The 18,758-nt window shown below is 38.3% G+C and overlaps 1 protein-coding gene across 1 annotated transcript in view; it reads left to right on the forward strand.

The window, feature by feature from the left end:
* The window catches only part of HHIP (hedgehog interacting protein), a 150,233-nt gene that overhangs the window by 120,636 nt on the left and 10,839 nt on the right, over positions 1 to 18,758 (forward strand). Inside the window, exons 10-11 of the mRNA XM_077476973.1 lie at positions 2,229 to 2,359; positions 5,029 to 5,110. Of these exons, the coding sequence (XP_077333099.1) occupies positions 2,229 to 2,359; positions 5,029 to 5,110 (213 nt within the window). The remainder of the gene's footprint in view (positions 1 to 2,228; positions 2,360 to 5,028; positions 5,111 to 18,758) is intronic.

An 18,758-nucleotide genomic window follows, 5' to 3' on the forward strand; every position in this document is an offset into this window, starting at 1 on the left:
ATAGTACAGCAGCCAGACAACTATCACTTCTAGGAGCTCAACAGCGACAGCAGCTGGACTGCTTTGATGGTAGGTTTACTTCAGAGCAACCTGAACACGGTTTTCTTTTCCTTGTATGGTTATTAAAAGATGACCTGATAGACATTTTATAGCTTTAAAGCTAGCCTGGCTATGTATTAATGTGTCAGCACATTGTCTTTTCTTTAGAAGATTGGTTTGCTTGAGGACAGACCTGTAGTGTATGTATCAAAGAAAAGTCCTTGTAAGGATCTCTTATATCTATGAACCTTATGAATAGTATTGAAATCATCCAAAAAGTTGATGATTCAGAGAAGTTTCTGTGGATTTTTGTCTACATATGACCTTAGATAAATTGCTTATACGGGGTGTTTATTTGGAAGCAAGGCTGGGGATTTTAAAAAATCTAATTGAAAGCTGGTCATGGCTACAATAATAGCATTTCAAATAGAGAATTTTTGTATCTTCTATTTTGGTTCCATTTTTGGAGCAGCGTTCGTTTAGTGTCCATTTTCAAACAAAAAAGCTTTTCATTGCTGTCTGTGTTCTTCCTGGAGTGATTCATCCTCTGTTTTTCACTTGATGATCATTGTCATTGGGAATGAAAATCCAAAATTTTGAGTTATAACCAGAAATAAATGGACTATCTTCCAATAGGGATACCTTTTCTGGTTACAGATCTCTAAAGGAGAGGATATCCCTCATTTTGGCAAAATTTCCTCTCTCTTCCTATTGTGTCTACAGAACAGGAACATAAGGTAAATTTCCCCAACGGGACACAGACATCAAAAGCACATGGCAGGTCTCTTAACCATTCCTTAGTATATCCAAAAATAAAAGAAGACTTTGGTTTTAGATATATTTTGTGGTGCAGAAAGGATACATTATTTTGATTCTGTAAAAGCACAGGCAACATGTATAATCAGCAAAAAGCTATTTTATAATTGTACACCTTCTGATAACCATTATGTAAATCTAACTTAGCCTGAAAAGATCTTTGGTAATAAAGCCCCAAACTATGGTGGGCACCTCACAGTCAAAACACCTACTTGTGAAGCGTAAAGAATACACACTTTGGAAAAAGGAAAGAAGAAAGAAATGGCTGTACATCCAGAACTTCCGATTGCCTTTTATTTTGTTTCGCAAAGATAACACCAAAGACACCAAACTGTGGTCACATAGATGCGTTTCACACATACATCTTGTGCTTGATCATTAATGAAAAGATGTATGTTTAAAACGCATCTACGTGACCAGTTTGGTGTCTTTGGTGTTATCTTTGTGAAACAAATTCAAAGCCAATGAGAAGTTCTGGATGTGCAGCCATTTCTTTCTTCTTTCCAAGTTTCCCACGGAGGCAGGCCGGGGCTATCACTCTAAAAGATACTACAATCAGTCTTATCTTTATACACCTGGAGCAGCGGTTATTTTTCCTGGAAAGTAGGAACACAGTGGACAAAAGCAGTTTAAGGCACAAAGACTGGCCATTTTTTAGTCTCCACTAGTTTTTGGCCTCCCTCACACGGTGTCTGAGCCCTTGCAATGTAAATTCTGACTTATTTCCCTCCCCTGGAAAGAGTGTAGCATATGATGTAATGCGAAATTTTTTAAACCAAACTGACATTTGACTTATAATAATGTACCAAATAAGATGGATTAGATATTATTGATTCCTAGAACTGTTCTTTGAGAACCTCTAACAGGTAATGTTTTCTAAATTTACAGCAAGTAACACAGAAGTGCTCAATGCAAAGAACTACACAAAGGGGTTAATTTGCTAAAACTGGTTAGTGCAAAATCTGGTGCAGCTCTGCATAGAAACCAATCAGTTTCCAGGAGTTTGTCAAAGGTTAATTGAACATGCTGAGGTTAGACGTTGATTGGCTACCATGCACATCTGCACCAGATTTCGCACTCTTCAGTTTTAGTAACTGGAGAATAGAGAACGTGATGCATGCACTGTTTGGGAAACCTAAAAATGATTATTATTATAACTAGAAGTATAGCAAAATATATGTGAATACAATATTTATTCAATGTATATAAATATGCATAAAAAATACAATGTGTAGTCACATGTTCATATCATATTAATTCAAGTATGAACGGGTTCATGTCATATTGTAAGAGTTCTCATCCATGTTATAAAATTATATATGGTCTTATAGTTGTTTAGGAATAAAACTAAGTACTGTAATGTATCATTTCAGAAACTTTGTAACACTCCTTCAAAACTCCGTCACTAAACAGTGGCAAGAGAAACCATTTTGTCTCGGCATCGGAGCATCTTGCAGAGGACCATTCACAGGTCATATACAGGGATTTGGAGAAGACGAATTAGGTAAATCAATGAAGAATGCCTAAAACAATGTATTTATTTTTTTATTTAGATTTGTATCATGCAGCTCTGTACATACACTTCCTTGTCTCCAGCTTTAAAATATTCCTGAAGCCAAAGCTTTTACTTGTTATTTTGAATAGATTGTGAAAGTTATAAAACCCTTGTCAGGTGTCCATCACTGTTTATCTCTCTTATGGCCAGATTCACCCCTTCCATTTGTCTTGCTGACCAGGACAAAGTGAAGGGAATCTCCCTAATAGGACACAGGCAGAGAAAAAAATCTAACATTGGGTTTTATTTAGTCACCACTTTATATAACATTTTTGGGACATACATTTGTTAAGGTGGCTATAAATGGATTGAAAATTCAATTGGTGCCTTTGATCATTTTGTCGAACAGGCTTGCTGAAAAAAAAAATTCTCGATCCTCTGACTGCAATCGTTGATCAGTGTATTCTGACAATGGAGAATCTCACTGTTAGAATACAGTGTCCTGGCAGAGGGGACTTTTCTATCTACATCTGTGTGGATGCAGGAATCCGTTTGTTTTTTGTTTCTTTTATTCAGCCCACTTGCTAAATGAAGAAAAAGAATCATTAATGGCCAGCTTTACACAGGACATACACAAGCAAGGCTTGCAGATAACAGCTAAAATAATTGAAACAATCTAAAATATAAGGCTTCAAAGTGTCTTGCATAAAACTGAATGAACACCTATAAACCTGCAAAGCTAGTTACATTTTCCAAACCTGATAACCGAAGAGCTGATTGTCTTATGGAAGATTAGAAGAGATTTTTTTTGACTTTTGTTTATTTATAACATGGCCGTATGGGATACATTTGTTGCACACATACATACATAAAAGTATGTATTTAAAGCGGTAGTAAACCCGCTGCCTTTTTATTTTCTACACCTGTAAGGGAAAAGGCATACTAGCTCATTATGAAATACTTACCTTAGAACAAGATGTCGGTATCTTACCCGGTCCACGCCTAGGGAGCTGACATTTTCCCTCGGCATGTCTTCCGCTTATCTCTGCTCCGGCGCTGTGAGTGGCCGGAGCCGCGATGTCGTCACTTGCAGGCATGCACGCGGGAGACTTCTTTCCAGCTAGGTCTGGCATCTGCCGGACTTTCAGCCGAGAATCCCTGGAGCGCATGCGGCTCATTGCAAGGGGAATATCTCCTAATCCTGACTATACAACCAATTTAAGCAGGCACTAGAAGAGTTATGTATTTTTAGGAGTGTCATTTGTATAACTGAAGTTATTTTTTGGGAATCCTCATATGTGATTCCCTTATTGGCTCCTCTCTTCTATGGGCATCAGCTGGACTCTTAACACATTACCAGCAAGTCTAGCTCCGTTCTAGCATCCAGCCACTGCTGTAAAGTAGAGCAGTGATGTTGCCATAAATCAATCTAAAAAATGTATGTTGTGTATGCGTTTGCTTGCTACAGCCTTTTGAATTGAAAGACCTATAGTACATGAGGCTTACAACTGTGTAGTGTATTGCCTTAAAGGAGTTGTAAAATCAGAAGGTTTTTTTTATCTTAACCACTTCACCCCTGGAAGATTTGGCTGCTGAATGACCAGGCCATTTTTTGGTGTTTTGGCACTACGTCACTTTAACTGACAGTTGCGCGGTCGTGGGGCCCTGCACCCAAACAAAATCGATGTCCTTTTTTTCTCACAAATAGAGCTTTCTTTTGATGGTATTTGATCTCTGCAGTTTTTATATTTTGCGCTATAAGCAAAAAAAGAGCATCGATTTTGAAAAAAACACAATATTTTGTACTTTTTGCTATAATAAATATTCCCAAATTTTTTCTCAGTTTAGGCTGATATGTATTCTTCTACGTATTCTTGGTAATAAAAATTGCAAAAAATGTATATTGATTGGTTTGCGCAAAAGTTATAGCGTCTACAAAATAGGGGATAGATTTATAGCATTTTTATTATTATTATTTTTACTAGCAATGGCGGCAATCTGCGATTTTTATCTGGACTGTGACATTATGGCAGACACATCGGACACTTTTGACACATTTTTGGGACCATTGGCATTTATACAGCGACCAGTACTATAAAAATGCACTAATTTCTGTAGAAATGTCACTGGCAAGGAAGGGGTTAACACTAGGGGCGATCAAGGGGTTAACTATGTTCCCTGTGTGTGTTTCTAACTGTAGAGGGAGGGGACTGATCTAGAGGAAATGACAGATCTTGATTCCTAGCTATTAGGAACTCACGATCTGTCTCTCCTCACAGAACAGTGATTTATGTGTTTACACACACGTCCCTGTTCTGCCACTCATGCCCGCAATCACTCGTGGCCGGCGGTGTCTGAACGGACACACAGAGCTGCAAATCAGCTTGGGTGCCCCCATAGCAAGCTGCTTGCTGTGGGGACACTCAATAGGAGGGAGGGGCAAGGAGCAGTGAAGAGGGACCTGAGAAGAGGAGAATCCAGGCTGCTCTGTGCAAAACCCCTGCACAAAGCGGGTAAGTATAACATATATAATATAGCACAAGACTTTACAATCACATTTTATGCTGAAGAGACCAGAACTGTACCATGTCTTCACTAAATCTGACCTCTGACAAATGTCTGTGGTATGTCATAAAAATTGTGTGTAACTCCTGTACTATATTGGTTTCTTCTAACAGGTGAAGTCTACATTCTGTCAAGCAGTAAAAGTATGACTCAGTCACATAGTGGAAAACTCTACAAGATTGTTGACCCTAAAAGGTAAATTTTTATACTCCTTGTATTTCAATTATTTTTTTTATAATGTGTGAGTTTCACAACATTTTTACAAAATATGGCATACTTGTAATGTATGTAATTTTAATTTTTGATTTGACTTATCAAATTTTTTGGATGATTGTGTACTACATTTTGGTCATTGTTGTGGGCTCCTCCTCTATAATCCATCAATACTTGATCAGCCTTCTCAAACTACAATTCCTGAGATGAATTAGGGCTGCAAAGAGAGTGTTTTGTTTATGTTCATTCTAACCAGACTGATAGACCTGCAGAGAAAGAAGAAATAGAAGTGCATAATCGTATAAGATGTACGCATTTTGCTTTCCATGTTCTTTTACACTTATGGTCTAAATGTGAAAGTGAGGGTTTTTTTACATTATCACACATAAAACATTATGATGATCAACAATTTGGAGCTATGCTCGAATGTTGAAATAAAGCTAGGTTAATAGTTATGATTGAGAAACTGTCCCAGAGGCGCAACAGGAAGTGAGAGGAAAAATCTACAAAGTGAATGGATCCTTATTTCTGAGAATTTGAGTTTTTACCTTCATCTCTTGTTCTGGTGACAGATGTAAAATGTTGGATTTCTCATTCATTTTTGTCTCTGTGGCAGAAATGGATGAGAAAAATTATTGACTAAAGATACACTTTATGTACACCTTAAAGAAAAACTGTGATGTTTATCAAAGTGCAACCAATTCCCAAATCAATGGAAAATGATTTCTATTTGTTTGCTATTGGTTACAGAGCTATGCATATAAATATATCTTCTTGAACTTCCTCATTCGTGAAGCTTCATCAAAAGAAGAAAAAAGAAACTACATCTAAAGGCCCTTTAAAAAATCAGAAATTGACAAACTTTACAGATTTACTTTAATAGTCACAATTTAGGAGAAACTTTACCTTCAGACCTGTACACCTTCTTTTCTTAAACAACAGTAAAGCTGGATAGGCTTGATTTATTATGTGAGCTCTCCACACTGGCTTTCAGGTTTTCAAGCTTGGCAGATTAAAATAGGATTCATGCTACTCAGTTTGAGTCCCTCAAAGAGAATACCAAAATACATTCTCTGGGTTGGGGTGTACCAAAGTTGACAATTTGTTTATGGTGTGCAAATATAATATTAGTGGTCAGCACTTCCTGTTACAAAATAGCAATTTTTATTATTATCTTTAAAAAAAACGATATTTCTGGTAAATAGTCATTCCATGTATTAAACATTACCGTTGTTTCTGCTCTTTTTAAGTAGTGTATGTACATTAAAAGATCAGCACAAATTACAGAGACTGTTGTGATTTTTGGAACTAGCCTCCAGCACCCTTTACCTTGATTTTGCCAGGAGTTTAGAGCTCAAGCCAAGCCTTGCCAGCCAGCCTGCATGTTCGAGTAAGGGTCTGGTACTGTTTTGGAGGGGGGGGGGGGGTTATTGAATGGGGGGAACCCTTTTGTTTTTGTTTTATTTAGTGGAGTACCCCCTTAAAATCTAAAGAATATCCATTCCAGGTTAAGCATGATTTACAGATTTTGGAGGGAACCCTATGACATACTTTTTTCTGCATAGCATCTTTGGCTGTTATGGTGCCCTCATAACAATGTTTGTGCAACAACTGGCATCCTAGCAGCCATTGATGTAATTGGTTCAAAGGGCGCAGGAAGCCAGCCAGCATAATGTTCTTGGTTGCTAGTAAGCTGACAGTCGCCACCTCTAGCAACCAACAAGGAGAGTGCACATCCCTAAGCAGAAAACTGTCACAGTGTTTGACTTCCTGCTGCACCTGGAGTTTTTGTTTTTTTTCAGCGGGAAGGCAAACAGGATAAAGTTTAGAACCCTCTGTCTCCAGGTCTTCAAATGTCATCCACAATGATGAGAATAAAAAACATTTAATAAGTAAAACATGTCAGTCCATACTTTTCAAAACATAATAGTAAATATGGTAAATCTGAGATCCTGACATCTTTATAAAAACTCAAGACATCGTTTTGCCTTGCAGGATCTTTTGCTTAGTTGAATGGCAGGAATGCTGTGATATACAGAGCACCTTGTATGTGTATATAAATGTAGCTAAGCTCTCTCTGATTATAATGGCCAACAGACTTGCAGGTCCCAAAATGGCTGTGTTTACAACCAGAGTAAACGTTTAGAAATAGATGGACAGTGTAGCATTCTTCTAGATAAGAATGTAAACACAGAGAAATAACTCAAAATTAATTTGGAAACCAGGGCCAGAAAGCCCATAGTTGTGTTAACCTGTGAAATGATTGAAAAGAAGACAGGGAGTTCGATCCTTTGCCCTGCACTGGGACTAATGCACACCAGGACTTATAACTCTGACCTATAGCTCTATGGTTAACATAAATGCAGGATTTACTTTGCTGGTTGGCCTTAATGGCGTTCTCTGAAAGCAAATTCTGCAAATTCTGTCAACCATTGGGATCTGTTTTCAAAAAAACATCTTAATTGACCTTGACTTTGTTCTTACATTCAAGTAAACTAGTAGGGTGGTCCCAGAATGTCATACCTGAAAGGCCAGACCTCCCATTGCAGTGCTCCTACTAGGCCTGTTGTGTGTGTGGGCGAAAAGGATGTTTTGTATTGAGTATCTGAGAGGACATGGAGGAGGCAGACTGCAGGAATGCTAAACCCATTGACCCCATCGTGTCGATGGATAAATTGGATATTAGATTCGTTTTGACACAGTAATGTGATTTTCATATAAGGTTTGGGAACAAAGAGCAAGCAGTGTTTTTCCATTTATCTTGTAAGGTTTATTCAAAGCACTTTATAACTAAAGACAAAGTCAAGTGAACTGAAATACTGTGGCTTTTCTTTTCACATCCAGTAATAATGGCATAACCAAGATCAACACTGACTCAATTTTATGGCCGCATTTTTGCACTAATAATATTTTATCACTTGTTTGAGTCATAAATGGATAATACCTCACCATAAGATTACAAAATGTACAAAGTTAGAATTAAAGAGTTATACTGTAAAATGTATGATGCTAAACATAATTGTGTCATCCATAGCAGCCAGTTATTGTATTACTTTTATTTTTTATTACATTGCATAAACAGAATTATTATGCTTTGCATGGGCTTTCTGAATTAGCCTGAATGAATGATCAAAGCAGCAGTGTATCAAAGCTTAATGTTAAACATACGATTGTGACAGTGAAAAAATTCAAAAGACTTCACCACTTTCACAAAGTTGAAGTTGCTTTCATGAGAACAGCTGCCTAAAGCATGGATGCCCAAGAGGGCAGAAAATTCCACTGAAAGCACAGTTTAAAAGGTGTAATGTATTTGTCGTGTTTTAATGTTGTACAGCAGTTTTCAGCATAATGTCTTCAATGAAAGATGTGCGTAGCCTGGAGAACACCCACACTGACCGCAAAACACATTTCTATTCACAATGTAAAGCTTTTATTATGTGGTTATATATATGTTCCAGAAGCGTGTGATATTTGGAGTAACAAGCGTGTTGTTTGGAAATATTCGGCGCACTAGCTCACCCCTCTTCTATAAACTAACATCCTGCTAAAACACAGTCATGCACTAAAATACTTCATCCAGTAATATTTTTTTTTTTAACTCTGGGCATTCTCAGAATTGTTCTAAATCCTAGTGCAGATGGACATTTTTTGCAACAGGTGGTTGATGCATTTTTATGTGTGTGGTTATATGTCTAAAGTATACAGTACATGCAAAAACATAGGTAAGGGGGTGATGAAAAGTATTTTTTTGTGCACCACCCCAATTTTTTAAATATAACTTATTTTTCTCTGATTGAGTGTTAATGCTAAATGGTATTTAGATAAGATTAAAAAAAAACACTGCTGTTTTATTATTATTATACAGGATGTATATAGCGCCGACAGTTTACGCAGTGCTTTACAACATTGGTGCAGACAGTACAATTACAATACAGAGAAATAGTATTACAGAGAAAACAGATTCCAAGTCTTAGTATATCATTGTCAGTCTTGTGACATAAGATTTCTGATTGGTTGGTTTGAGTTGTAATAATCTTCATTGTGTTATAAAAAAAAAAATTGTATATTTTTGCTCTGTAGTTTGTAGTTTGATTCTAAACTCTAATGCCCCGTACACACGATCTGAAATTCCGTCAGCAAAAGTCAGATGAGAGCTTTTGGTCGGAAAATGCGATAGTGTGTATGCTGCATCGGACTTTTGCTGGCGGAATTTCGGCCAGCAAAAGATTGATTTGATTGTTCTCAATTTTTCGGTCGGAAAAAGTTCTGATCGGAAATTCTGATTGTCTGTCCAAATTCCTACGCATGCTCGGAAACAATTTGACAAATGCTCAGCAGCATTGAACTTAATTTTCTCGGCTCATCGTAGTGTTGAACATCACCGCGTTCTTGACGGACGAAAGTTCAGCTTTTGTGTAACCGTGTGTATGCAAGCCAAGCTTTTTCCGAAGGAAAATCCGCTCATGTGTACCGGGCATAAGGCTCCTTTCACATCTAGGTGTTTTTGGGCATTTTTCTGCTCTAAGCCTCAGCTCTAAAAGTACCCAACAAGAAAAATCCCATTAATTTCAATGGCGCCTATTCACATCTGACCATTCTGTCCCCTAAAGCAAAACGCCCGTCACTCAAAACAGTACATGAGCTTATTTTTTTGGCAGATTAAAGGCGTTTTACTGCTTTTACATTGTTGACCTTTTGAACTTCAAAACACCTGTACAAAAATGCTGCAAAAACACCCAAAAAACGCCTGTAAAATCGCAAAGCCTAGTGAACGAAGCTTAAATTTTTACCTTAATATATGCTATGCATTGTGATAAATATATAAAGCAGGGCTAAAAAATTGAACCTTAATATTGTGAAAACACAAAAATTCATTAATATAATGACATCAAACTTATTCGTGTATAAAGAAATCAAACCAAATATGTAAATAAGTGTCCATAAGAGCCCATTCACAAGGGCTAAAAGGGATAAATATATGTGAAGCAAGAAAGTCCAAAGGAAACAAATCATCCATGATTCACTTGCTCCACCAGTGTCCCCATAATCACAATTCGTAGTGCTTCCACCACCAGGTGACACCAAGTATTAAAGCCTCTGACCGTATCCTGTGAACCATCATATAGTATGGTCAAATGTGCGTGTTACATCTTCTTATATAGGGCACCTACAAAGCGGCAAACGTGATACAGTCAGGGTTGGGTCATCAGCAGGATGATAAATAAAAAGCATATACGCCTATAGTGTAACCCATAAAAAAAAATTATTCAAAAAATAAGAAACTTGCAAAGGGAATCACACTAAGCAAATCCTTGGGTAATAGGTATAAAAAGCTTGCATATAACAATAAAAACAGATACAATTGCTTTGCTCTCCCAAAAAACAGCAGGCTGTGTGGCTGTAGCGCAATCTCCCACCGGTCAGCAAGCTCTCTGTAAAGGTTTTATACTTTAATGCATGCTATGCATTAATAAAGGCAAAAAACCTTCCACTGCTTGTTCCCTCCACCCTCTTTCCCTAAATGCTTACAGTGACCCAGGGCTGTGCCTGGCTGCAGTTCTTCTCTCCCCTCTCCCTGCTCTCACAGGCTGCACTACTAGCAGCAGGAGCCATTGTCTCCTACTGCTGTCAATCAAATCATGTAAGGAGGGTGCGGGGGTGTGATCAAGCCGCACTGTGTGTGCTTGTAGGTGCACACAGTGTGGTTCAGGATCTCGCCTTCACGTGTGCCCCATAGCACTTGCTATGGGAGGCACGTGTGATAATGAGGAGTGGACAGCGTCAGTGGGGAAGAGCTCAGAAGAGGAGGTAAGGGGCTGCTGTGTGCAATGCCATTGCAGGTAATTATAAGCTCTAATAAAAAAAATAAAGGTTTACAACCGCTTTAGGTAGAAAAATAATAAGCAAGCATAGAGCAAAATAAAGAACAGAATATATTTCTGCTGTTCAAAGTAGAAAAGCTTGTGTGTGTTTTTTAGTAGAAAAATAAAGAGAAAATGAACAAAAGTTGTAAAGAATTTTAGATTTTTATTGACAATTAAATATTGGTCTGACTTACAATTATAAATATGAGGTCATAAGTAGGAATCTTGCCAGTTTGTTCTGTGGCTTTCAGTCACCAGAAATGTTGTATCTTTTAAGAAAATCTACTCATTGTAGAAAGTCCAGCAGGCTGGTTCTCCCCAGTGGTACAGGAAGAGTTTAATGCAAGTGGTCCTTTTAGTTGATAAACTCCTACAGGGCCTGTTGACCCAGCTGCTAAGTGCTTATGCAGCAGGTGTTGTTTTTGCGACCACCCTGCTAGTATTGCTGTTTAGCAGTTGCACTAACCTCTGAGCTATTAATCCCTTTTCTGGGCAGGCTGGCAATGTACAGGTTAATTTTCATTCTGAGTGCACCAGGCCTTTCAAACATGAAACGAGGTCGGGAGCAAATGTGCCATACTTTAATTCATTTGATACGCAGTTATTTAGAAACGTGAAAATGAAAAGAATGACATTTCTTCATGCCAGGCAATCTGTGTATAGGTTGAAGAGAATATTACATCAATTATCTCATGCATACCCACATTCAAAACTAGGGTGGTTTCCAGTATTTGCTCTTTAGAGTTTTAAATGATATACAATATACTGTATTATATGTAGCAAACTCAGCTTTTGTTGTGCCAGCATGCAACTACCATTATCTCAATATGCAGAAAGACAAGAAGCCAGTGAAGTGATAGGCTAAAATTTCAGAAACTTCAATATACGCTTTTAAAATACTTCACTTTCAGATAATTTTATTATACTACTATTCATTGATTTGTTAGATGCTTGTTTTTAAAAGCTTGTGAATTTTATTTTCTTGGCAAATAATTTATAAGATTATAAGTAGTAATATAAAATGTGGAATGCTGGAGCTCAGTGCTTAGAGGTCAAGGCAAAGCAGTTTTCGGTAACAGGTGAATAAAAATAAAAATGAACATAAAAGCTGTGAATAATAATGCCTTCTCATAGCAAACCTTTTCAATTCTCTTTTCTTTGGGCTAAACTCATAGCAAGTACAATGATATAAACATCCGTCCCAGCTGATTAGCTCTACCTCCTCTTCTGGTTTCCTCCCATAAGCCACATCACAAAATCAGTTACATAGGTAACAGTGCATTATGATAAAATAAGTTTCTGCAATTAGATTTTTGGAATTTGATTTGTTGGGGCAGCTTTTCTACTGTTTTTTAGTATATATAAACAGAACAGACATTGTACCTAGGCATAGGCTTAAAAAATAAATAAAATTCTATCTCTCTTTGTCTTAGTGCATCCTCACTTTTTGTGAGTAAGGAGAGTTTCTACGAACCTGATTATAGCTCTAAAGGTGGTTGATTAAAGTTGAAGTCTACCTAAAGCTTTTTCATGCTTGGGATAGAGTGAAAAGGGTTAAAATGGTGGTGGCAAACTTGAAAATTGTAGAGTACCTCATTGCCCATATTACATAATAAAGAGAACGTGGGAGTAAAATAGGCCACATCATTTCTATCAGTGGCAGTAATAGTGACTCCCAACACTGGTGTCAGTGACTACAATAATAACCCTCTCATGTGTCAGTCACTCCATGTTTACCAACAAAATTTGTGCTTGGTATTGCAATAATAACCCCCATCATTGATGCATAGGATTACAATAAAGCACCCAGCATCGTTGTCAGTGACCACAGTAAAAAGCTCTACATGGGTGGTCAGTGTCAGTGCTATTTTAACCGCCTTAATTTAAGGCGTTATTTAACAAAAAATGCATTAGTGTTCAGTGGCAGGGTTATTTAACCCCCCTGCCCAAAGTTGTCAGTGGCATTGTTCACCCCTACCATAACAGTGCCCTCACCCCACACTAACACAATACACACACATGCGGACATTGATAACCAGGGGCAGTGTTAATTAGTTACTCTCCAGCATTTTGGGTCAGTGGAATGGCTGTTAACCCCCTCTTTCCTTCTTTTTCTCTTCCTGATAATCAAAATTATCAGTCTTAATTATTTTACTTGTGCAGGTTTATGAGATACCGGAGGATTATGTCTTTGCCTGAGCCTGACTCTTTTGTCATGATACTGAACTCATACAAAATGCACAAAGCTAAATAGGATAATAAAAGATATGAGTAAAATCCAATCTTCATAATTGAGTCTGTCAACACTTATTAACTTAACAATTAAAATACAAGCCTGTCTGTGATTGGTTCTCTCTTAGGCAGCCCCCCCCCCCCCTACATTAGTCTTCAGGTCTATTGATTGGTTGCTCAGTCACTCAGAGAGAGGATGCTTCTTCCTGTATTCAGAAGTGGGATAGCAGATCATGGTTGCTGATACAGTAGAATTTTCATTGGAATTCTCAATTAAAATCACAATGTCACGGCAACATTAACAGAATTAATTATTTTTTAGAAACAACAAAAGTATTCAAGTCATACTGGAGGTTACAAGGAGATTACATGGCAATCCATCCATATTGTTGCCAAATATGGCTGGAATAAATATTTCAGGCTTACCATTAAGTGGAAAGCACCTCTAGCATGAGCTTTTAGGTGAATAACAGGTCCACTTTCATATGCTTTCTGATATGCACAGAATAAGATATTATGGTCAAAACATATACACTAGTAAATTTGTATTAGGCATAGAAACATTCTACTTGATGGTGTATTGGTTGTTACTTTAGGAGTTTTATGATGTGATACAATTTTCTTAACAAATACAAAATCTGGTAATTGTAAAGGTATTAAAGGAGTCATGTTTATGGAAAATCTATTGCTATATATTTAATTTCTAACTGATCTGGATCACAGGTGCAATTATTTATAGGCCCTATTAAAATATGTGAATGCATGCAAGGCAACATATATATTGAAATAGCTATAAAACACGCTCACTTATAAAGTAAGCTTCAACTTCAATATGCTCGTTCTATAACAGTGTGTTTATTTTGGCAGATTTAGCTTTCAGGTTATAGAAATGTTTTCTTTAGGCCTCTTTACTCCTTCTAGAAGACATTTTGTTAAACCAAAAATATATGTACAGCTTCATACTCTGGATAGAGATGTATACAGAGTAATTAAAGAATGTAATGCCCACTGTAAATACTTTGACACAGTAATGTTGTGCCACACATAAGTAATATTAACTACAAGCTAATACTTAGTAGTACAAAACTAAATCTTTAAACATTCACTATATCCAATTAAGCAAGCAATGTTATTTAGTGAAATGGTTTGAAATAAACGATTAACATAATCTAAGCAGACCTACTTATAAATGTACATTGCATTTATGTATAGTAAAAATGCAAAGTTGCAGACTATGTAGGTTTTGATTTTAGTAGTTTTTGAAATAAATACTTTACAACTAGGAGGCACTGCAGATAAGGTGGAACGCCAGCCCAAAACTTTGTAAACTATCAGGTTTTATAAAAACTGTCTCTGTCCCCATTTTCACTCAATTCATGGTATCTTTTGTGACAAAAGAGGAACTGAGACAAAATCTTTGCAGTATGAAGAGGTTTTCTCATTACTTCCCTAGAATGTACAAAATAGCCACAAGTACCTGACAGGGGTTCTATCCCTTACCTATCAAAAAAGGTAGGGACAATACCCTAAAAACTGCTACACTGCTGAAAAATTACAAAAAAACTAACCCATAAACACATTTAAAACAAACACCCATTAATCTCTATAAATTATCTATCTCTATATTATAGAGCTGATATGTGAATTATATCATAGAATACATAAAAATAATGTATAAATTAATGAACCACAGCTGCTGAGAGTAAAAGAAGAGAGTAATGCAACCAAACAACCAAGAAAGAGTGAATGTTGTAACTGAGAGGAAAAGATAATATGTTACCCAATTTGTAAAGAGTAGTGTGTCTTGGCTGAATGCTTCTTGCATTTTGTGGCAGCACCACTTTGTCAGAAGCTCTGGATCATCTTAGGCATTGATGAATATTATTTCACCAGTACTCAGAGCACTTTAGCATCTATATCCTATTTTGCAATAGAAAGCTATTGCGTATATCTAATTTGCTTGCGTTTATCGAATACGGTTGGTTACTTTGCGGTATAAGCAAGGAAGTTCAGACTGCTGCAGTGTATAAATGTGCTTTTACTATACAAAAATGCAGTACATTACAAAACTATTACAATATAGGGAATAGAAATCAAGACTGACAGATATATCAAGCAAGATGCCTAGCAAATAAGCAGAAACCATGGTCTGTAACAGCAGAAATACACTTAAAAGTTAACTCCAGTTACTGTATGTTCGTGAAAAACGTCTTTAGGTATTTTCTGGCTGGTTACAGACTGTCCTTGGTGTTTAAGGCATGATAAGTCCTCATTGTCAAACGAGATCATGAACACACAGTCACCGGCATTAAGTAACTTTTAAGCATATGTTACTGTTACAGACCATAGTTTCTGCTGTCAGTTTTGATTTGTATTCCTAATATTGTAATAGTTTTGTATGTACAGCATTTATGTATAGTAAAAATAGGATTTTTTTTCTACAGCTTACCTATAAAATCCTTTTTTTGGAGTACATCACAGGACGCAGAGCCAGTTATTATAATAATAACTACTTGGGTTATACGCCACCTATAGGTGAATGGACACTGGTAGATCAATCAAACAAGAAGTCCTCCCCTATATAACCCCTCCTAGACAGGAAGACGGGTGGGGCCTATGTGTCCTGTGATGTACTCCAAGAAAAGGATTTTACAGGTAAGCTGTAGAAAAAATCATATTTTCTTTATCGTACATCACAGGACACAGAACTGGTTACACAAACCAATATCCTTAAGGGGAGGGAGATACCATCATAGAAACTGCCACCAGAGAAGGACCTACTCTGCTATTTGTAATACGCTGATGCCAAAGGCAGTATATTCTACGTTATTGACATTGACCTGGTAAAAATCCTGTAGATGTATAAACCAAAGACCAAATAGTGGTCCTGTACACCTGGGCCACTGACATGGGCATCATTGATAAACTGGCAGATCCACTGGTAAATATTCGACCTGGATGCCGCCTGCCCTTCCTGGACTCTTCTAGCAGCACAAACCAGGATTCCTGACTTGTGCTGACAACTCATGTAGACCCTGAGTGTTTGAACTACCTATAGCGATCTTTCTCCTGCCGACTGTGGATTAGGAGAAAAATAAAAGGCAAGACACTGTCCTGAAGTGAAAACTAGAAACCACTTTAGGCAATAAAAATGGATGAGGACGCAAACATCACCTTATGATGCTAGACCAAAAACGGCTCCTTGCATGAAAGAGCCACCAACTCTGACACTCCACTAAGTGACGTGATAGCAACCAAGGAAGCCACCGAGATAAAAGGATCAACAGAATTCCCCAATTGGTTCAAAAAGTGGCCTCTGAAAGCACAGTCAAGATCAAATTCAAGTCCCAAGGACACAAGAATGGCCTGACAGGAGAAACTGTCCAAGTTACATGCTGTATGAGGTATGAACCAAGGATTGAGAAACAACAGCCCCAGAAAAAAATGGATAGGGATGAACTCTGACCCTTAACAGTACTTAAGGCCAACTCCTTTCCTCTACCGATTGGAGAAAGAATAAGAGAATCTCCCACTCGCATATTTCTGCAGGTACCACTTCCTGGCTTCACCCCAGGCAAAAAAATATTTTCTAGTCCTGTAAATGAAGTTCCCCGAAGCTGGCTTCCAGGGGCTCAACAGTACTGAGATACAAGACTCAAGACCATCAGGTCCTGCTGGACTGGGAGTGTCCAAGGAGCAACCCCCGCAAGGCTCGCTAATGTCAGTGTACCAAGCCTTCCTGTGCTAATTCGACCAACACTAATATCGGTGTTACCACCTCACAGATTCTTTGCAAAAAAGATGTGGCAGAATCCGAAACAGGGAAATAAATGTTAAATAAGGGAGAACCGGACCTTAAGGTGTTACCACTACATCTACCTCTATTGGAAATGGGACTCTTGTCCCGGACAAACCTGTCCCAAACTGTTGTAGAACTTGGAATCTAGTAGATTCCCCTACAGAGTTCCCCCTGCCACTATTCTATCCCTGGAATATGTATTGGCAATAGAGACAGCAATTGTACTGACCCAGACAGAATATGGTTCACCTCCCTGACCTCTGGTGCCGCCCTGGTGGTTGATATATATGCCTGTTTTGCAGAATGAACCTACAACTGGTTTGCCCCATAATCCAGAGCAAGGCGTACCGGCCAAAAATTCCAAGCTATTGATGGACAGTATTCTCTCCTGTGGATACCAAGCCCACTGAACAGTAGCCAGCCTCAAATCAACCTAGAGAGACTGGCATCAGTGGTTATTATTTTCTGAATTCCTGAAAAGGAAGAACATCAACCAATTTTTGCTCTGCAACACCCCAGAAACAGAGCCTTACAGCAATCCAATGCCTGGATCTTCAAGTTCCAGACTGAGAGATAGAACCTCTACCAAGACCTGGAGTAGGGCTGTATGCAGGGAACATGCTTTGACCTAAACACAGCTTCCGCCTGTAGAAATATAGCAAAAGAACCCTGGGAATCAACTGCTTCCCGTACAAAGATTATTGAGGTAATGAGTATTGAGGTGTTTTCAGCAAGCCCAGCACTGGGGCTAGATGCTTTGTGAACCCTCCGGAGCTGTGGCCAACCCAAAGGAAAGATTCACAAAAAAAACGGCTTTCCACTGCAATTACAGAAATCTTTGAGCCTGGAAACAAACCACCACATGAAGATGTACGTTTACAGATGATTATGGACCCCAAAATCTCCCTCTTGCAGAGAGGTCATCACTGAACAGATTTAGCCTGAAAACAGAAGGATGTTAAGCGGCTTGAGATCTCAAGATAGACCTCATGTCCCTATTTGGTTTTGGAACTGCTACCATTTAATTGTCTCTTAATAATGAGCCCATCACTTCTGCTCCAAGAGCAAATGCAAGGCAAAAGACTCACGACTCTCTAGCAGACCTAGACAGTCCCAAGAGGTACACCTAACCTACCAGGTTTCTGCTGGCTAAAGTTGGAGCAAACCACCTCAGAGACTGCCCTAAGATCTTCTGGCCTGAGATACTCCCAAAATACAGCCACCTCAGATGCCTCCCTCACCCAGGGGGGAAAGCTTACAGCATCTGGTAAGTCTGCCATCTATATACTAACCAGACTTGATCCTGCTTAGGCTTCGACCGAGATCAGGCATGATCAAGGTGATGTGGCCGCAGTCTGAAGAAAAATGAATGCGTCAGGAAACACTGCAATGCCAAACAACACAGTGGCTCAGATGCACCCGACACCACTGTCCATCGGGAGATGTGGGCACTGCCAGATCTCCTCTCTTTTCTGGAGCAATTTAACTGGTATAACAGGTAAATAACGCAGCAACTATGTTAGCCAACCTAATATACAGTCTTCCAAGGATGCAGGCCTAAAACAATGTTGGTTTACCTCTATGCAACCCCTTAGGTCTGCAAGTACCCAGGTAAGCAAGTGCCTAAAAATGCAAATATGCAGGTATACAAGTATTCATGCCATTCATGCATTTATGTATGCAGTACAAGGCCAATAAGCACACATGCATGTACCCCCAGGCAAACAAGCACATA

Source organism: Lithobates pipiens, unplaced genomic scaffold, assembly GCF_037356315.1.
Source record: "Lithobates pipiens isolate NorthernLeopardFrog02 unplaced genomic scaffold, aLitPip1_a1.2 Scaffold_13, whole genome shotgun sequence".
Lineage (NCBI taxonomy): Eukaryota > Metazoa > Chordata > Amphibia > Anura > Ranidae > Lithobates > Lithobates pipiens.